Genomic DNA, 23,105 nt, shown 5'->3' with positions numbered 1-23,105 from the left:
TGCATTTTTTTTTTTAAAAAAACAAGACTATATTTCACAATAATGAGCCTTATTCTAGTTGTCGCGTCACTTACGTGACATTTGTCGTTGTCGTTGTCACATCATTTGAAATGTGGTATTCTAGTTGTCGAGTGACGTGACTGCGAGAAATGAACGAAAATGAAACGTTTCAAATAAAATTGATACATTTTAAAAAGAAATTTTGGCGAGGAAAGTTCAAACTAAAAAAAAAATCGGTGTATATATTTATTTTTTTAAATACGAGGGAAATAAAAAATGTCGTCATTTGCATTATGATTTATGGGTTCATCAGATTCCGAAATTGAAAAAAAGCAACAATTAAGGATCAAAAGATTTAAGATTAGGAACAGCTTTAATCCATTGGATTTGCCAAATGTAGTGTAAGATAATAATTTTTTCAAATACATTAGTTACAAACATTTTATTTTATTCACAGATTTATAAGCTATTACAGACTTTTAAACCATATATTATATGGTTTAATTTATGTATTAAATTACAAAATTTATTATTTTTTATATTTTTATTAAATTGTTTTGTTTAAACTTACATTTTTGGTGTATCCATCTCGCTTGTCACTTGTTAAATACTTTTCGACAAAAAACGTCGTTTCACTACGACATGTGTCGCTCTACAACGACAAATGGAATATACCTGAAACACATTTTCCCGCTATTCCACGACACGTGTCACTTTAATCGCCATTTAGAATATCAAATTCAAGTCGTGACGACAATTGTCGCTCTACTTCGACAACTAGAATAAGGCTCAATATATGTGAATATAAAAATATGAGAGGGAACCTTTTATTTCAAAGAAGTTTTAATTGATAATTTTGTTGTAATAATTCTAAAAAAAATGTTCTCTACTATGATTATGATCAGAAATTCTTAAATTTTTCTAGTTTAAAATATCAAAAAAATTAAAATTAATTTTATAATTTTCATTTAAATTTTTTTTTTTTAAATTTACTTAAATAAATACGTATACAAAAAAACAAAAAAAAAAAAACATAATAATGCGCTCAATTAAAATTTACAAAATATTTTTTAACATTATTATTAAATATTTTAATAATTCTTAAAATTAATATAATATTTTTTCAGGTTTTTCAGGAATTTCTTCTACATATTTATATTTAATTATTTATTTTCTTTCTATTCTTTTCTTTTCTTTTTTTTTATTAAAATAATAATTTTAAACTTTTCTTTATTTATTTATAAATAAATTAAATCAAGATTACATACAATATGATAATGAATAATGTTTGGATTTTTTTAATTTATACAATTACTTACAATATAAAAATTAATAATTAATTAAAAAAAAAAAAAAAAAAATTTAAGTGAATTTTAAAAGTAATTATTATTATTATATAAATGATATCTAAAATTTAAACATAAATATCTAAAATTAAAAAAAAATATAAATATCTAAAAATAAAAACACAATATTTAAAAAATAAAAATATTTTTTTTTTTTTTTGCATATTATTTACTAATATTAAATTATTATTTTATTATTATTTATTTATTTTTTGTTTCGAATTCACATCTTTATAAAATCATTGGTTATTGTGTATGTTTCCTGAATGTAAGGAGTTCTTCTTTCAGATACGTTCAGATTAAATATTAGTAAGTAAAAATGTTTTTAAAATTTCAATTTTATTTTCATTTTTATTTTGTATTTTTTTTTTTTTTCATAATAGAATAATTCGATTTAAAATTCATATTTAATTGAAAATTTTTGGATTTAATTAATTCTTTTTATTTATATTTTTTTGTATAATTTTTTATTGTTTTTTTTTAGGCGAAATATATACTATACAAATTTATCTTAAAAAAAAAAAACTTAAATAACTTAATTAATAATTTTATTAAAGCAGAAAACAGAAGAAATAATCATAATATTTAATATAAATTTTATTAAGGTAAGTAAAAATTAATTAAACTAATTAATCATTTTTAAATATTTAAAAATTCAAAAAGTTATTTTCCAAATAATTTTCAAATAGTTTTCGATTATTTACTCAAATACTAAGAAGATATTAAAAAAAAAAAAAGAATTTCATAAATATTTCATTTTTAAATTTTTTATTATTTTATTTCATTAATTATTATATATATTTAAATATAATATGCATATCATTCTTTATAACAATATATTAAGTATATTAAATTTACATTTTGTCATACGAAAACTTGAATTATTAAATACATTTAAATATAAAAAGTATTTAACAAAAAATAATAAAATATGAAAATAAATTAACACCTCCATCATAAATTCCACTCGTTTAATTCCGCAAATTGCAAACATAACTAGGGGACATAGACTTTTGAATGATCACAAATTTCTTTTTTTTTTAGAGTTTAAAAATTATTATTTTATTTCAATTATCAAATGTTTATTTATGGGAGATTTTCGTTTATTCAGTTCAACTAGAATAGTTCTAGCTTTTAGTACGTTCGAAAATTCACGCTACATACACTAGAAAATATAGATCGTTCGGAAATTACTGGCTGCAATTTAGTACATTCGGAAATTGAATCTGCAATCAAAAAAAAAATGTTAAAAATATAGCATAGACCTCTAGTATAAATTTTGCCGCTGCCTCATGAAAATTTTAAATTTAAAATACAAAAAAATTTTTAATTTTCAAATGGCAGATTCAAATATTCATGGGTTATTAAAGTAAGTTTTCTTTAAGTTTTCAAATCTTGTTAAAATTTTCTTATTTTGCAGTTAATTGGGGGGCGAAAAGTATTGGGATAAAATTTTATAAACAAAATAATTTCTTTTATCTTTGAACGATTGATTATTTAGAAATTTCAGAATTTGCAGATTGCGTAAACAAAAAAAAAATTAGCTAAAATTTTTGCATACTGCTTAACGCTCTGCAATTTAGAAATTTTAGTTTTAATGTAGAACTTTTAGAAGCGCAGCGTGCATAAACGGAAACCCCCTATATTTCTTTAGTTGCTATTTCAGTATAAACAACTTTCATATTTAAAGAATATTTTAAAAAGTCTTTTGCCATTTTTTTAAATTTTTGAATATTTTTTTGAAAAGTGAAAAGGAAAAATTTTTTTGAAATATGAATTCATTTCCTTTCATGATATGTTAAGCTGTGTAAGACTAGCTCAAACTCAAACAAGAAAATTCAAAATATAAAATTTTTTTTAAGACTATTGTTTTTAAATTGCTTGTTACTAGTGATTATTTCTTTCTTTGAGGGTAATTTTAATTACGAACGTATGATAATTTATGATAACTCAATTACGAATATTCGGAACAGAATTTTAATAATTCATAATTGAAATATGATATTCGTAATATTATATCAGAATTTCAGAATTACGAATGAAATTTATGATAGGGCTGAATATGATATTAAATTAAATGTTACATAAACATAATTCTAGCGCAATATTTAAATAAATTATTGTTATTTTCATAATGAATTTTTCGTCTTTAATATATCGCTTCTAATATTTCAAATAATTTTCACTGAAAATTCGTTTTTTAAATTATATAATATGTAATTTTTTCATAATACATTTATTTATACACATACATTATGTGTGCCTAATTATATTTTTTATATTTTATAATTTATAAGCATATTTTAATTTTCATATACATATATAAATAGTATCAGACAATTTTATACATTAATTTTTTTTTTTTATTTAATTTAATTAATAAAATTCAAATTTAATTTGTATAATTTTTTATAAATTCACATTTAAAAAGTAGTTTCCCTTTTTTTTATTTTTAAAAAAGAGTTTATGGGAGCAAAATATTTGTAAATTTCATTAAAATATGAAAAAGAAAAAAAGAAACAAGTGGAAAAATATTATTTATTTATTAAATGAATAAGAACGAGTTTAATTTATATTATAATCCGAAAAACATAAAATTGATTAAAAATTTTATTTTCAATAATAAAATATGAAACGCAAACGCTAATCCTAATGTTAGCTTTAAAAATTACAAAAAATTTCGTATTATTTTTTTTATTTTGTTTCTTAAATTTTTTGTTTCTTAAATTTTTTTCAAAATTTTTTTATAATTATAATTAACAAATTTATAATTTATGAGCATTTTTAATATTAACAATAATTAATAACAATCGAAAAATTCATAAATAAATTTGTTTATTTAATTTTTTTTTTTTTTTTAGAAAATTCTCAAATGGATACGCCAATTTTTTTAAAAATATAAAATATAATAAGCAAAAAAAATTTCATTATTTAATCTTATAATAAATTATTTATTCATTGAATTTAATAAAAAACAAAAAAATTTAATTTGATAAAAAGTAAAACAAACAAATTTTTGTTTTGAATATTTTTTTTTAAACGTTTCGAATTATGTGTGATAAAATGATTATTTTTTATATGATTATTTCCAATTTTAATGAAATTATGAATTTATTTAATTATTATAATTGTAATGCATAATTTGATTTCTTTGTTCTTATATAATTTTATTTTTATATAATTATGATTTCTATAATTAATACAATAATTGAATACAATTAGACTTGAATTTCATTCTTTTCATTTTGTTGTATATAATTTCCATTTATTTATACATTTAAAAAAAAAAAAAAAAATTCATAAAAGATTTCAGTAGCATTTTGTTCGGTATTTTATTTTTTTTTTTTGTTTCTTTAATACTTTAATATAATTATTGTATTTTGTTTCATTCTCAAGACTTTGTTTTTTTAATAATTTTGTTAATAAATGAAATCACTCTATATTCATTATCTATGGACATATCAATTAAAATGGATTGGAATATTATTGAAAAATATTGAGATTTTCAATATTAAATCTCTTTAATTTTAATTTTGGAAAATATTCCTACCAAGAATCAAGTGATACGGCTTAGACAATACTCGTATTATGAGTGAATAATTTGGCAATGTTAAATTTCATTTTTAAAAATTTTACATTTTTATAAATATTTTGAATTTTTAATATTTTTAATTTTAAAATAGCCATATTTATGTGAATTCTAATTGGTTTTCTTTCTCTATTTTAAAATTGGTATTTAATATTTGCTTTTTTTTTTCTTCTAAATTTGTTTTTTTTTTGTTTTCATTATTCTATATACAATATAAATATTTACATTTGAACATTATTTTTTTAAATTTTATTTTATTATTATGAACAGAGTACTTGTTGCTGCAATGCAATAAGCTTATAAATTTCTTATATTATTTACAATAATTGAAGCATTGATTTTTTTTCAATTATTATGAAAAATGTTAGGTTTTCTCTTTTTTTTTTTTTTTTTTGGAAAATAATATTGGTAGTATGATGATAGGCTAGCTAAAAAAAAAAAAAATAAAAAATATGCAAAATTTTTTTGAAATTAATCAATTTTTGTAAAATTTAAAATTTTGTATTTGTATTTAATAAATATTTTTATATAAATATTCCTGAAATAGCATAATAGCAGTGATACGATTGTTAATATTAATTCAGAAATTTGTTAAATTGATTATTTAACAAATTTTTATTATTAATTACTGAATTTGTTTTAAAAACCTGTGTATTACTGAAATTTGGAATTCATGGAATATTTTTAATTAGACACGTAATTTATAAATTTAGAATTTTATTAATTCTTGTTAATTTTCCATTACTATAAATTAATTAATCTATTAAAGTTCTGCTTCCAAAACTTTTATTTATTTTTATAATTTAATATTTTAATTCTTTTCTACATTTCAATTATTTATTGTTTTTTTTTTTTTTTTGTGCTCAACTACTTTTATTTTATTTCATAATTAAATTCAATCATCAATTGATTTTATAATTGCAAACATTATAAATTTAGTGATTTTTTAATTTTTATTACCTACAAAACATTATCTTTGTTTTTTTCTCTATTTTTTTTTTTTTTTATTATTATTTGATCAATTTTACATTCAACATTAACATTTAATAGAATTTATGTATTATTTTTTTTTTTGTTTCTTTATTTTAGTATCTATGATATTTTCAATATATTTTATTATATTTAATAAAAATAACAATGAAACCACAACAATTACTCAATTATTGATAAATTTAATTAACTTGCTAAATTCATTTTTTTTTTTTTGAACACGAATTTTCAGTTGTTTTTTTTTTATTATCCTTCCAATATTATTTATAAATATTATTTTATAATTATAACAAAAATTTATTGATATGCATTTTTCGTTCAATTGTTTTTTTCAAAATTTATTGTTTCAAAAATTATTTGTTTGTTTGTTTTTAGGCGACATATTTAATATTATATTTTAATATTAATTATTGAAAAAACAATATTTTTTTCAAAATTTTCGAATTCAATTCTAATTATCATTTTGATAAAAAAAAAAAAAATGTTCGTAGTCTAGAAAAAGTTTCCAACAGTCTATTATCGAAAAAATAATGTAAATAATTGAATTTCATTATAAAAGGCTGCTTCTAATTCGCTGAATTGATTCTAATTTCGAAAATCTATTTATTTTTTTCGTATATTCGCATTATTAAAAAAAAAATAATAATTCTACATGAACTACATAATATTATTATTAGATTTATAATAAATCTTGTATGACATTAGGTTTAATTTTTCCTGGAACCTAATAATTTTTATTTATTACAATAAAATCGCCACGATTTCTATAATTTATTATGACGTATATATATCTACTAACAATGATAATACTAAAATCAAAAATTGCATCAGCAAATTTTTGTTTTATTTTTTTAATATATTTTTTTTTTTATAATTTTCGATTTCTTTTTCAATATGTATTTATTTTTATTTTAATTTTATAAAATTTTAATAACAATATACTATTTAATTGTAACATTAAGAGTATTTTAATTTTAATAATATTGAAATTTTATTTAAATTTTACCAATTTGAAAAATAATATAAAAATACTAGAGAAACTGAAAGTGATTTATTGAAAATTATTATGGAAAATTTTCCAATTTGTAAATTATAAAAATAAATATATATATATATATATCTAAATCAGTAGGAGAACATTATAAATACACGATTAATACAAATTTTGAATTCTAATGAAAATAAATAAATTAATTTATTTTTTTTATAAAATTATACAGCACATTTATTTTGAATATAATTTTATTATTATGATATGAGCCAATTATTATTATAAAAATTTTAATATTATAAATTGATACGATTTTTACGTTGATATACTAATGATTTCTTAAAATTATTTATTATTTCGATTTTTTTACTAAATTTTCCATTTTTTTAACATTTAACATTGAATAATTCGTAAATATTTCTAAATTTTTATTAATTTTTTGCTTTTAACATTCAGAGTAACATTTAAATAGATTTAAACACTCAATTTTGTCATGTTTTAACTTTTCAACGATTCGTATATTTTTAATTTTTGCAAATCTGATTTAAAATTCTATTTCTTTTTTTTATATTTAATTTATTTTTATTTTCCGTTTATCTATAAAAATTAATTTTTTTATATACCCTAATAGTAAATTTTCATGAATACTTCAATTATTTTATAAATTTACTTTATTTTTGCATTGACTATTTGATATTTTTTATTGATTTAAAATCGATTCTCGAATTCAATTTACATTTTGATTAAATCAAAATAATTTTGCATATTTTCAGGCTAATCAACATTATATCAAAATCAATTCCTGTAAGCTTAAGAGCAAAAAACTTAAATAATAATAAAAATTGTGTGAAAAAAACAAAATATTTTAATGAAATAAAACACAAAATTTTAAGAAGTTCAAATTTATAATGTGTATTATAAAATATATTGAAAAAAAAAATTAAATAGAAAAACAGTTTATGTAAATTATTATATCTTTATGTTTTTGTTTTCATCATCTTCTCTGTCTTTTTTAAGATAATTATAAAATGTTATGTATTTCTTCGGTTTTCTGTTTTAGAATTTTGTGTTTAAGTTAAATTAAATATTAAAAATATAAAAAAAAAATTTATATATATATATTATTATAATATTATAATAAGAAAGAAAAAAAAAAAAAGGTAATTATTTAATTTAATTAATTAGTAAATACAAAAATACAGTAATAATAATTGTTTTTAAAAATTAATAAACTTAAATAAAATTAATAAATCTTAAATAAAATAAAATTATTTCCAAAAAAACCTTTTTAGCTAACAAATGATACTGTGATCTAGGCAAATAGTGCTCGATGTTTTTGTTGTATTATTGCTACTACAATTATTAACAACTTGTGTTGTAGTATTACCAGAATGCCGGCATCCAGATGAATTACCACAACCATTACATTTATGTAAACAGAATACACTGCAACTAGCTGCTGCAGCAACACTTGCAACAGTTGCTTTAAATGATTTAACTGGTGAACTATTAATGCTATTACTGTTATTTGTATTGCTACCATTTAATAATTTTGTGCTGCTATTACAATGTTGTTCGTTGTTTAAAATATCATTTGAATTATTACCAATATTATTACAACTATTACTGCCATTACAACCATTTAAATATTTTAAATCATTTGCTGTTGTTGTTGTTGTTGTTGCTGTTGTTGATGATGATGATGTTCCATTTGTTAATGAACATTCATTATATTCTGTACCTAAAACAGTTTCTTTTAATAATGTTGGTGTTTGTAATGGTTCACCACTTTCTAATTGAAATTTTTTAACTAATGCTTTAACACTTGTTGGTGAATCTGATGGTGCTTTACGTATTACTTTTGGTGTTGTTGGTGCATCTGGAAATAATATTGTACCATTTTGATTTAAATGGCCATTTGTTGTAGATGTATTTGTTGAAACTGTTGTTGAATTATTTGGTGAAAATGTCATTGATGAATTTGAACTTGAACTAACTAATTGGGGTGATTTTAATTTTTCAATTTGATGATGCTGATGTTGATTATGATGATAATGATCATAACCATTTGTTTCTGTTTGAAAACTGTTATTACAATTATTTAAACCGTTCAATTGTAAACTGCAATTGTTATCACGTGACACATTACTATTATTTAAGCGATTATTTGTTACTGTTGATGTTCCTGAATTTGCTGTTATTGTTGTTGATTTACTATTGTTATTACCATTTAAATGAAGTACTAATTGTGATGAATTCATTAAATAATTTTCTTTATTTTCACTGTTATTTTCATCTATCATTTTTGTTTTTTCATCATAATTTGTTGATGTTGTTGTTGATACTGTTGATGATTTTTGGTTATTTTGTATATTAATTGTGCTATTATTACTACATGTTGTATTATTAATATTATTACTAGATTTTCTTGTTGTTAAAGATGAAGTAATACGGCCATTTGAATTTGCAGCTGCAGTAGCATTTTGGTGGTGATTTTGTGAAGCTAATTCAATACTATTATTAAAACTATTACTTGGTTTTTGTAAACAACCATTTGTTTTATTATTTGTGCTTTGTTTTTTATTTATTATGATATTTGATATTTGATCATCACTATCATTTTCTTCAATTCCTCTATCTTCATCTTCATCATCTTCGTCATCGATTATTTCATATGGATCCGATGATATTCCATCACTGGCCATTGATCCGTTGCAAAATCTTTTGTCTATGGTAAATTCATCTTTTAACCAAAAATGCTCTAGACATTCTGCAGCAGTTAAACGATCACTAAAACAGAAAATTATAAAAAGAAAATTAATAACATTTTTAATTCATTTCAAATTTTTTATTATTTTATCGGTCATCTTATTTCGAAATAGAATAGCTAACGAAATTAACTTTATACTTTAAGTTTAATAAAATTTATTACTTACTTTGGTTTTATTCTTAATGTGCTCTTCATAAAATCGATAGCTTGATCTGATACACCTTTAAATAAATCATCTGGGAAAGTTAATGCACACTGTGATATATTTAAAAATGTTTCTTGTTTTGTATCGCCGCCAAATGGTGAATAACCACTTAATAAAACATAAGTTAATACACCAACTGACCATATATCGGTTTGCAAAGACAATGGTTCATATTGTAAAACTTCTGGTGCAACATAATCAGGTGTACCCAATATTTCACGTACTTTACTTCCATTTTCAATAACACGTGATATACCAAAATCACATAATTTTAAACCATCTAAAAAAAATATTTATAAAAATAATTATATAAAATTTTTGAAATATACAAAAAAAGAATAAACTTACCTTCAACATTTTCTCCAGTTAACAAAATATTTTGTGGTTTCAAATCTAAATGTGCTATTGATCTTTTATGAAGGAACTGTAGTGCTTTAAGTACTTCTCTCATGCAAATTCTTGCTTGTGCTTCAGTCAACGATCCTTCATTATCAAGTAAAGCTTGTAATTCACCACCAGTTGCTCTGAAATTAATAATCAAATATTAGTATTGAAAATATAAAAGTTTTTAATAAAATATTTCCAAACTGACATTATTGTTGACAGTTCTCAATAGATCTTATTAACTCAGAGTTATAATCTCATTTATTTAGTTGACTAATCTCTGAGTATCAAAGACACTCAAATATCTTAAATTTCTCTATTTGTCAAATATATAGATTATATTTATCAATAAACTCCATTAATTTTCTGTCAAAACTAAATGAAAATTAATAAAACTAAGTGCTCTACTAAAAGAACACACTGTGAACTGTACTTTAATTCAGAAATAAGAATTACTTTCTTTTTGTCAAAATAACTATGAAAGAGAATAACTTTAAAAGAAATTAAAAACGCTTTGAGCATGAGAAAATTTTGTTCTCATTAAAATATTGTTGATAATAATCATGTTAGTGGCTATAAATGCTATAGTATTAGCCCATTAGCATAATGTCCGTACTAACATATACGATATATACGTATTAATAAATAGCATTGTTACAAAAACAAAATATTAAATTCTTCTCATTGTGTAGTTTCATAAATTTGAATATATACAGTGAATTCTCTAATGAAACTATCAATGAAAATTCTCGAAATCTCCAGCTATGTAATTTTATTTTTGGAGAATTTTATTTAAAAATGGCAAAGTGAGCGCAGACAGAAATAAATTTTGATTATGTGTTAAAATTTCGGGAGGGTGGATTCAAGCTCTTGTTAGAAGTACTCGAGGCTCTTAAAAATTTTCAAATCGTCATACTGAAATATTGTAATTTTGGGAAGTATCAAATAAGTCATTACCAAAATAAAAATTTTGACTGCTGAGAGTTCTTTCTAATTGATCTTTGAAAAGTTTGTTATCGAAAATTCTAGTAATAATATAACAATGGAGTATATTCTGAGTATCAAATCACTAAGTGATAGCATTAATATCGTAAATAGTTCGATATTATTATTGTAAACACAAACCAATCTATTTTTGTTTGTGGCTTTAATAAAATTTTTTGAAATTTTTCGGATAAACGTCACCATCACTTAATGATTCGACAATTAGAATGAGGTCTAATAACTTTAAATTTTTTAAACCTATTAAATTATAATAATTTCAATAGTATTCTCTAACTAATGCTCTACTGTTTATATACAATAACAATAATATTCTCAATTAATATAATTTATTTTATTATTAGAGTATACAATATATGTATATACATATATATTTTCATATATATGTGTATGATTGAGATACGTACATACATATATTCAAATTCTACTTACAATTCCAATAGTAATGCTGTATCTGCTCTTGATTCATGTACTGCATTTAATTGTACAATATTTTCAGAATCTGAACATAATATAAGTACAGCAATTTCATGTTTTATCTCTTTGTCAGATGATTGAGCTCGACGACGTCTCTTTAAAAATTTTGCAGCAAAATGTACACCAGATTTTTTATGAATTGCTCGTCTAACAGCGGCAAATTTTCCTCTGTAAAATATTAAAAGAAAAAAAAAATACAATTTAATTTTTTTTTCTGTTTTTTTTTGTTTTTTTTTTTTTATAAATTAATTTCAAATTTATTATCATGTATGTAAATTATTTTATATCTTAAGTTTTTATTCGCCTTTTTTTTTTTTTTTGAATATTTTTGCATGAAATTGTAGGAAGTGTTTTTTTTTATTCTTTTGTGTTTTTGTTTGCAAATAACTCAAAGTTTTTATACCCGTACGAATGTACATTCGAAGGGTATTACAAATTCATCACTCTCATTTGTAACGCTAAACTGACGGTCTGTGATACAGTGTGTGATACATGCATTATATTGACAATGAATATCGGTCCGTTCCTGTGATGACTTAAAACTCTATAGAATTAGGATCTATACCAATTGTTTACAAAGAGTTTATGGTAGTAATTACGAGTACCTACCAGCGCCCCTACTATGTAATTCGATTTTCTGTAAGATTAGATCAATTTGTATAGTAAAATCGTTTAACGAAAGTCGAATTATATGGGTAAGGCCCCAGGACCCGGATGTTTAATACGGATTTGATCGAAGTTGCATTTTAATCAAAATGTCCTACAACTTCGTACAGGTATCACAGAGTTGACATGACCAACTCCATTTTTTTAATGTTTATTTTGATTTTAATAAAAACGCCTGTCCATAAAGAGAAAATAACGAAATAAATTTTTTTTAATATAAAAATGCGGTACAATGTAGCGGATCCGCGACAGCGTAGTATTTTAATTTTTTTTTACTGTTTGTTTTATTTTTGTTCTGGATTTCTGCATTTTATCAATTACAATGTTTTGGAAAATATTTTTTTTTTTTCTGTTTAAGAAAAAAAAAATTTTTGTGAATGAAAAATTTTGTGTTTTTACTTTTTTTTTTTGTTTTTTTAAATACTTAATTACATCTTCTTTTTTTTTATTCTAGGTGAATGTACTTGTACTTATAAAAATGTTCCAGAGTTTCTTTTTTGAAAAGAATAATGCCACTAGAGAAGTTTTATTTAAGGCAAAGAAATTATTTAACTTTTAAGAATGTTAAGAATTTGTGTCAAATGATTATTAAAGAAGAAAAAAAAAAGAAAGAAATTATGAGAAATTAAACAGAGTCTTTATTAAGTGATGCGCGTCTTCATAATGGAATTCCGAAATTGAATGAGAATTTCGGATTAAGAGGAAAATGTATAAAAAAAAAGGACTATATTTTGAATTTTAGAACAAGGTGTTTTAAGATTTATGCTTCAGAAGATATAGAAGAGTTCTACAAAGAATAAATAAAGGGAATAATATTGCCAGAGGACTCGTTATACGAATCAAAGTTAAATACAATTGAATTTCATCAGATCATCTTGAATTTCTTGATTTACCATTCACCATTGTTGCTAAAATTCAAAGAATTTTACCCAAATTTAAATAGCTGAAAAATTGTAAGAATTTTAAATTTATATTTGAAATTGAAATTTAATTTTTTAGAATTAAAATTCACTTTGTTGCCATTTTAGTTGTTTTTCATGGCGAATCAACTCGCAAATATCTACCGTGTGTTTGAACTTAATTTTTAACATACTTATTCGTTCTTACGGAAAATTAAATTTTCTACTTTGAATTTTATATTTGATTTGAAAACAAGCGCATTTTTTTTCAAATATTATAGTTTTGTAAGCTACTTGTTTGTTATAGACTTAATTGGCGTTCAACAACTTTAAAACAAAAATGTTATTTAAGATTCTAAAGCCTAAATTTGTGTACCAACTCTGTTAAAATAAATATGTTCATATATTCATGTCCCCATTACCCAAATATAATAAGTAACTCTTAGTTATTTTTTAAAAATTCTAACTAGTTTTCAAGTGAAAATATTTTCATTTTTTAAAGAAAACATTTGACTTCTCCTTTTCAATGCTCATTTCCTCTTGAAAAATCATCATGCATAATATTTTATTAATGCATAAGAGCTAAGCTTCTATATACACTCACAAAATTTAAATTTTTAACCAAAACATTCTAAGAGTACCCCCATTTGCATTTGAATTTCAAATTTATTCTTATTTTGTTTTAATTACCATTTAAATAATTTCATACCATCCAAAATATATGCAAGTAATAATATACAAAGAATAATAATAAAATTGTTATCAAGTTGGAGTGAAATTAGGTCAAATGTAATACCTTTAACCATTACTAGTTTTTCCATTGGTTTCCTAATACACACACATTCAGATATTATTGTCTTCTTTAATCGATTTTGGAAAAAAAATTTTTTCAAGAACAGAAATATTTTTTTTTCTTCATTTTGAACCCATTATACCACAATTATTACCAAATGGTAAAAAACAATTGATGTTTATTACTTTTGTTATTTTTATCTGGTTGTTGAGATTACCCAGATACGTAGTTAACCATACTACAACAAAAAATTGTTAAAAAAAAAAAAAACATTTTATTTCAACCATACAATTAAAAAACTATGCAAGTAAATAAAAATTTAACCCATGAGTACCAAGTAACTAAAATAACAAAAAAAAAATTTAAAAGTTTTATTACAATGTAAAAGAAAAACACATTATTTTCTGTAATGGAGAAAAGTAATTGAGAGAATGAGGAATGGAAAATTGGGGTCAAGTACAAAATTAGAAAAAATTTTGAATTTTAATAAAAACAAAAGCAAAAAATTAATTCCTCTGTCAAATTAACAAACAAAAATAAAACTGAACTTAAATACAAAGAAAATATAGAATTTCCGAAAAAAGAATTTTTAATGCTGGCTCTATAAAGTGCGATAACATCCGATAACATCAAAAAAATAGTGACCTTAAAAAAGGTTACCCACTTAATTTATCGTAAATATGCGATTAAAAGAATTCAATTTACAAAAAATCATAAATATGGAAAATTAATTCATTTTTTCAATTTTAAAATCCAAAAAATATTTCATATAGATCAAAGAGATTATCCGTATTTGGAAGGAGTTTTTGATAGCCTTAATAACATGATTAATTAATAATAATGCAACAATAATTATAATTGAATATTTTTTTAAAAATCTTAAAAAGTAAGAAAACGTGTGTCTTGTTCTTTTTAAGAAATGAGCAAAAAAAAAAAAAGAACAGCACATTTGAAAAATCATGGTACATTAAAGTTTACACCTTAAACAAGCAATTAGACATTTGTTCTTCATATATCAAAATTTTTTCTGATTTCAACATTTCTCATGCAAAAAGCATGACATTAATAGATATGCAATGTATGCATGCGCATGTACTTTTGACAATATTGTATAAAATCCACATAAGTTCGACTCATAACAATTTTCATTATATTGCTGGTAGCTTAGCAATATTTGCCAAAATATTGATTGATTTGCAACATTTGTTTATGGACATGCGTTGTCAAAATTATACATAATACATACATAATATGTATATATGTACATGTTATTATATAATATAATTGTTTTTCGGGAACTACAATTTAATTTTAATAATAAAAAAAAAAATTGTGGTAAAATTTCTACAAGTAATAAAAATTGAACAAGTATTTTGCAGGACATACAGAATCATAGATGAAACCTTACTCGTATTTGAAGAATTATAACTCAAATAAATTTTGAAAAACGTGGCTTAGCAAACTAACACCAGGACGTTCTTTAAAAATAACTTTTTATAATCATTTTGATACGTCAATCATAAGCTCATAATCTGTTGCAAAAGCAAAATTTCAGTAAACGTTAAATTTTTGTTGATTTATAAAAGTTACCTTAAGCCTGTTAAGCTTGATTCAGGGTATTTTTACCTATAGCAGCAGAGTTTCGAATAACTTCTTTTCAATATTTATGAAGCTTATAAAAGTATTTAAGCTGGTTTTGTTGAAAGTGGTATAAGTCCACTTTTTAAAAAGACTAAGTTAATGGTGATATTGATGAGCTATAGACATCTTATCTCCACAGTTACAATCACACTTTCAATAGAGTTCTGCTTAAACATAAAACAAACAAAATATGTTATTATGGTCAATATTTTTAAATTGATTCAAATGCAAAACCATAAATATCTCAATATATGAAAAAATGGACTTATACCACTTTCAAAAAAACTAGCTCTTTAGCGTTATATCCTACAACGTAGGTAATTTAATTTTGAGTATCGGCTTAAGTTCTTTTATTAAAATGATGCCATACAATTCAAGCTTATTGCTTTAAATTTAGGATTCATTCCTTGCTAATTGTAAATTAAATATTTACGAATGCATTTTAAAAGGTTTTATTTTTTATTCTTCAATACCGCAATATTCATAATACTATGTATTTTATTTCCTATCTAGCATTATCGAAAATATATTGACCTATAAATTTAAGACAAATCTCAATTTTGTATTTTATTATTTCCGTTAGAGAAAAAAAACAAATCAAAATCAAAGGAATTATTAAGATTTTTGTGATAGCAGTTTTTTTTTTTTTTAATTTTTTTACAAATGTAACATTGGGTTAACCCTAGAACGACATTAACAGCAGGAGATTAACAGAAAGTAAAAAAAAAATATTTTTTTGTGGCCTTATTTTATTTTTTTATTTTTTTATGTATTTTTATCAAAAAATTACCTACATACAATAATAGATTTAATAAATTCGCTAATGCATATTTTTTTTTACAGTAGAATCCATTTAAAATTAACAGTTCTTCTCTCATTTACTCCTTTTTTTTTATAGTTTGTAAATGTTGTATGAATTTAGAAATCATATTAGAGTTATTTTTATGATAACAAGCTCAAATTTTTTATTAATCAAGAGCAACGGAACTTTAATAGTGTAGAATAATATTGTTACAATTAAACTGTTACAATATTGTAGATATATGACATAATATGCTTGCATGGCAATACTGTCATAAGTATTAACGCTGTTAATAGCGAGAATTGTTTTTATTAGTACAACAGGCATGCCAGATGTTTCAATTTTTCTAATGGGATTTTGATAAACTTTAACCCATTTTTTGACAATTACGATATTAGAATTGAAAACTCCAATTTGCTTAATTTAAAATAAGTTTATGAGAAATCTATTAATTTGTATTATCTATTTAAGTACTGGCAATACAATAATTGTGTTATTGTGCAATTAAATTAAATTTTTAATTATGATTCTACGGTATTTAACAAAAGAAAAAAAAATCTGTATAAATTTACGATAAACCAAATAATTTTACTGTTAAACAAAAAAAAACATAAAAGATTATTCTTATAGTACACCCCGACCTCATATAGTGACAAGACAACAAAAATATCTACATATGAACATACATACATAATTTTACATAGTTAAAGAACATATCTGTAAATGTTTGATCAGTTGTTGGAGGAGTTCTGTTTCGTTTTTTTTTTTTTTGTAAATTTTTTTATTTTTCTTTTTTGGTTCAAAGTACTTAAGTACATTGCAAGAAAACACTTTTTGTTCTCTTTTCTTTTATTTATGTTTTTTTTTTTACTTGTTGAAACTTAAAAAAATTATATGTGAACATTGATAACAAAGCTAAAAAAAAAAAAAGAAAAAAAAAATATGGGCTTTCATTTGTATTTTGGTTTTTTTTTGTCAGTGTAAGTAAGTACTTAGAAAATAGATATTTCAAGTACAATAGGTCAACAAATTTAAAAGAATCTTAAAAATAAAAATATCTGTATGTAAAATATAATAAAAATGAACCAAAATTATTGAGTTGAAGGTAAAAAAGAAAGGTATAAGACTAAAATTATGAAAAAAATGTTGAAAGAGAAAAATTTGTTATAATGGAGTAAATTTACTGTAATACTACGTCTATGGGTATTATTTACCTTAAAGTACTTAATCAAGTACTTTTGTGTGATTATGAATTAAATTTTATGAATGTGTAGGTGCTTATGAGATTAAATAAAAGTATATGGGTAAAAATATGCTTTGACTCGAGTCTCGCATATTGTTTACATTTTTTTTTCTAGATGGTGATTTAAAAGAAAAGAATATTTTTCGTAGACACTTATGTATACGTTCGTATACACCTATACGTTCGTATACAAATTAAAGTACTATATACACAACGAATAAAAAAAAAATGGTATTAAACGAATGCAGATCATGGCTTTTCTCATTGCCGTAGGTCTAGATTTAGATAGGGTTTTTTTTTTTGGTTTTTTGAAAATATTTAAGCTTTTAAATTACAATTTTTTGTTTAATTTTTTTTTGTAAATAAATTTAGTTTCAGATGTGTCTGCACTGTTGAATATTTTTATATACAAAATTATGTAAGTATGTGTGGATAATGTTAATGAAAGGCAAGAGAAATATGTACATATGTATGTTTGTATGTATGTACCAAAGTTAGATGAACTAAGAAATATTTTTAATTTTTTTTAAAAAATTTTCTGTAGTCAAGCTCTTTTGAATGAAAATTAAAGATTTTGTTTTATAAAAATAAAAAAAAATTATGCAACCTTTTATCTATTTGTATGTATGTATAATTTTTGTAAATAATACTAAAAAGCGTAGTATAATTCAAAAAAGGAGAATTTTTATATCAAAAAGAATTTGTGTATGTGTATATAGAATATTTTTTGACCTACTTACATTTTTCTTTTTGCATAAAAAAACGAAAAGTCTAAGATTTATTTAAAAAAGAAGATTAAAAAGGAAGATCTTGAATATTTTCTAATTTTTTTTTATCAAGCTTTTTTATTTTGCATATTACATATATTTGCAGACCTATAGATAGCATTATGGGTACAGGATGTCCGGGTCTCAACAGAAATTCGGAATAAAAGTAATTGAATATTTGCAAACGAGCAAGAAACACCTAGAGATTTTTTAATTTTTGGTCTTTCCTTCTTAAGTTTATAATGCCTCAAAGTTTGTACTTGTGAAAATTGTCTAATTTTTAAATTTTATTTGATAACTCTGAAAATATGGTGAGTAAATCCAACTTTAATATGTACTCATTTTGAAGGTAATGAAATTCCCCTTCTAATGGCGCATTATAAAATATCGTTGGGTACATCTTGTTCGTCTGAAGGCATTCTATCAAATTGCTTCAGGAGTTCCATTAAGTTTAAAGCATCCTGTATGCGTGTATACTCGTACATAAAAAATATTATAAAAATAAAGAAATTATTCTAAATATGTACATAGATAAAAATAAATGAGTACATAAATTGAATTAATAAGTACTGAGTATTTTTTATTTTAAAAAAGAAATTACTTAAGACAAAAAAAAAAGTGTTGGTGATTATTTTTTTTTCTTTTTTCTTTTAATATTAACCTAAAATATTATGAAATATATATAAGAAAAAGGTTAAGTTTAATCCAAGGTAGTTTTAGATTTAAATATTTAATAATTTTTCATTTCATTTACAATAAAATATTTTACATTTGTATTTTTATTTAGACTTGCTTGACTGTGTGTACTGAAGCGAAAATTTTATTTCATAAAGCGATTTACTCAATTGATTGTAGATTGTAGATGTCAGGAGCGTGCCGCCACCATGTTCAATTGAATACTTTAACAATATAAATTTGGGTAGAAATCTTTAATTGTCCTTGTTTCTTATATAAGTATAGAATTCATGAATTTGATTTTCAGGGCTCCTTAAGCCCGAATGAAATATAATCGTTTCATGCGGTGGTGTTTAAGATTTTTAAGAAAATATAATTACACTTTGTATGTATATATGTATATCATTATGAAGGACGATTATTTTTTAAATACTTATGTATATGGTTGCTAGAATACTCTTTCATATTCAAAATCTGAAGCCTTTAAGATTCTGTATTCTATCTAAGTGCTTACAATATCATTGACAATCAGGCAAAAATTAGCTAAAATCAGGCAGCATTTTGAAAAATTTTATTAATTCTGTAACTGAAAACCAATTTGTTAATGCTTTTATTATATAGATATAGACAATTTCACATTCGACTTGGTTTAGAGAGTTTCTAATAAAGTTTTGGTAGAATTTTTTTTTAAAATAGAAAATTTTTCACCGAAAAATTAAAAAGAAAAACAATTCTGCGAGGCCGTTTTCTCATTTATTCTTCTGAATTAGTAAAATTGGATCAAATTTTGCTGGACAACTAGATTAGGATGCGAAAAACCTGATTTCTTTATAAATTTGCAAAAGCCTTATAAAAATTTTTTTTTATTTTGTAAATTAACATTCTGCCATCTTCATTTTATCATTATACGCATCAAAAATTTTCTCATCTATTAATCTAATAACAATAGTGTAGGTAAGTATTCATTTTTTTTTATTATTTAAATTTTTTTTTAATAAATTAAAAAGTAATTTTTCTATTTAAAAATATATGAGAAAAGAATATAAAAACCAAAAAAATAAAAATTCAACAATATAACAATAATTTTCATTATAATAAAAATTTTGATATCGCACTTAAAGCATCTGTATACAATTTTCAAAAAAAAAATGGAAACGCAAATTTTACCATTGTAATTCAAGGTCTTCTCTATACAAAATCTATGTTGTACACACACACATACACTCATACCCTACATTCATACACACAATGTAATTAAAGTAAATCACAGTGTTTTTTTTTTATGTTTTATTTGTAATTTTCAACAAAAAAGAAAAATTCACTTCTATTATAAACTTAAAGCCTCTGGTAAATTTTAATAAAATTTAATTATAAATCAGTCTATAGTCGCCTATCGAGATTTAACCTACAAAAATTAATAGCCAATATAATGATGATGATTAAATGAACCAAAAGAAAAACAAAAAAAAATAATTACTGTGAATGGAAAATATAACATGTATGTATGTATGTATGTACTTACATGTAAGTTATAACTTAAAAATAATTTTTAACAAAAGTTTTTAAATTTTTTTTTTTTTTTGTTCTTCAAATTAAATTCACTTTTATTTTTAATTTTTTGTTGAAGTTGACCACAGAAAAAACAAAAACAAAATAATATAAAAATTTGTTTATCATTATAAAACCTTTTGTGGAAACCTAAAATATAATCATTGTTGTTGCCGTCGTCGTACCACGACGTAGTCTTAGTCGTCACCGTCGTTGCTTCTGTCATGCAGCTGTTGATTATAATATCATTGTGTTTACTGTTTTTCTCATTTCATTCTTTTTTTTTGTTTTTTTTTTTTTTTTGTCATAACGTCATTTCCTAATAAAATCAATATGACACGCATGGTAGGTATTATGTATTTGTTATTTTTTTTTTAATTAAAGAGCCTGATTATATTGTTTTTTTTTATAAAAATTATTAATAAATTTAAAATATTAAGAATTGCAATGAACGTAAGTAAGTATACGCACTGTACAAAAAATATTTATTCTGTTAAATAAAAAATTGCCTAATTTGAATTTTTAATTTTTTAGCAAATTCAAATTCTCCAACCATTTGATTTGTATTCTGTCAAATTATTATTATAATACGAGTATAATTACAGTTTCAGTTTGATTTCATTGCCTTCTTGTAGTGTATTTTTTTTCACTTTATTTACTAAAATTTTTAGTTTGGGAACTTTAAATTTAGCATTTTATTAATGTACTATTTTGTATTCTGTTTTATGATGACATTTTTGCATATGTCAAATAATAGAAACATTTGTTGCTTTTAGTTGTCAAAAAAACGCCATTTCGATTACTTCTCTCTCTCTCTCTCATTCTATCTAATATCCTATGTAATAATATCCTATAATTGTCATTCTGCATTTAGTATAACAGTTTTTCTGTCTCATTTCAATTTATATTTTTATTCTTTTATTTTCAATTGTGTTTATTATAGTAGAGTCATTATCATTAGTACAAAATGATAATGTGTTATTATTTACTTTTTTTCTTATTACACTTGAAGTTTCAACGACCTATCAACCTTCATTTTGTAATATCTGTTGTTTTTTTTTTTTTTAATTTTTCAAAAGCATTATATGAGAAAAATAATAAAAGAAAAATAAAATATGATCAAATTAACGATTGTATATTGAATAGTAAGTAAAAAAAATGAATTTGATTTTTCATTCCTAAATATACCAAAAAAAAAAAAAGATAAGTGGAAAAAATTAAACAGCTTGACAAAAATTGAAGCTTTCGCCATATTTGGGCATCATTCTTAACCGCTTACCAAAATTCATTATAACAGAGAAGAGAAAAAAAATTTGTAACATGCTTATATAGTTAGTAAAAAAAACAACAAACTAAATCTTGTGAGGCAATTTATTTTACTCTAGCACAAAAAAACAAGACCAATACGAATATTGTCAAAATCAAAATTAATTTGTCAACCAAAATGGTAATAAAATTTAAGTCAAAATCATGGCACTAGAGCGCTAGTAAATTTGCTATAGCAAATATTTGCTAATAGTGGTTAGTAATGCTAAAAATGTGGTTTACGATATCATTATATCGTATATAATTGATATCATAGCCATAGAATATTTAAATATGAATTTCATTTGTCACAATTTTAAATGCACAATTATATTAGTTAATTTTCTAGTATTTTAATTTTAAATAATTTAAAAATAATTTCAGATTTTCAGAATAAAATAATATTACTTTTAATTTTTAATACCATATTTGGTTTGAATAGAATAATATCGTTTCCGTTTTAAATTGCATTATTCGATTCTATGAAATTTTGAAGTACGACGACCAAATATGCAAATATTCAGCAAATAAAATAGGAAATATAAAAAAAAAAATTATTTTCAATTTTTTTTTTATTGAACACTTGTCTGAAAGAGTTTTCTTCTACATTTTATTATAAGAAAATCAATAATTTAAAATCAAACGAATTTGACACAGAATTGATATTTCGATGACAAGTTTGACATACAATGTATGAGTCTTCATGTTGAATGTTTGACTCTTTATTTTGCGTTATAAAAATTAAATTTTTGTATAAAATACAAAATAATTTGTATAATAAAATTTAACATAATAGTTTCTCAATAAAATTTTAAATATTTTAAATACCAATTAAATATTAATATATTACAAAAAATATTTTTGAATTCCGTATTTATTAAATAAAGGTTAAATTAAATTATCATATCATGCATAAATATACGTATGCGTATATTGTTGACAATTAATGGCGAATTTTTTCTAATAAAATTGCAGGTCAACATGTTAATGTTTTTGTCCATTTTCGATAACT

The 23,105-nt window shown here is 22.0% G+C and overlaps 1 protein-coding gene across 1 annotated transcript; it reads right to left on the bottom strand.

Moving 5' to 3' along the window:
* Positions 1-7,548: 7,548 nt before the first annotated feature.
* LOC129605652 (death-associated protein kinase related-like) lies at positions 7,549-12,252 on the bottom strand. Its single transcript, XM_055515545.1, has 5 exons — positions 12,188-12,252; positions 11,710-11,922; positions 10,240-10,415; positions 9,853-10,171; positions 7,549-9,706 (listed from the first exon to the last, which is right to left on the bottom strand). Exons 1-5 carry the CDS (start codon positions 12,250-12,252, stop codon positions 8,209-8,211), a joined length of 2,271 nt encoding a protein of 756 aa, XP_055371520.1. The 3' UTR covers positions 7,549-8,208.
* Positions 12,253-23,105: the final 10,853 nt, after the last annotated feature.

The sequence above is a fragment of the Condylostylus longicornis genome, unplaced genomic scaffold (genome assembly GCF_029603195.1).
Source record: "Condylostylus longicornis isolate FDR11 unplaced genomic scaffold, ASM2960319v2 ptg000013l, whole genome shotgun sequence".
Taxonomy (NCBI): Eukaryota; Metazoa; Arthropoda; class Insecta; order Diptera; family Dolichopodidae; genus Condylostylus; species Condylostylus longicornis.
This window is presented reverse-complemented; position numbering and strand designations above follow the sequence as displayed.

Coding starts and splice junctions, on each gene's coding strand:
- LOC129605652 (XM_055515545.1), bottom strand. CDS start 12,252: ATGCATGTATCACACACTGTATCACAGACCGTCAGTTTAGCGTTACAA. Junction 11,923..12,187: donor CAAATGAGAGTGATGAATTT/GTAATACCCTTC, acceptor AATATTTTACAG/AGGAAAATTTGCCGCTGTTA. Junction 10,416..11,709: donor ACAGCATTACTATTGGAATT/GTAAGTAGAATT, acceptor TATTAATTTCAG/AGCAACTGGTGGTGAATTAC.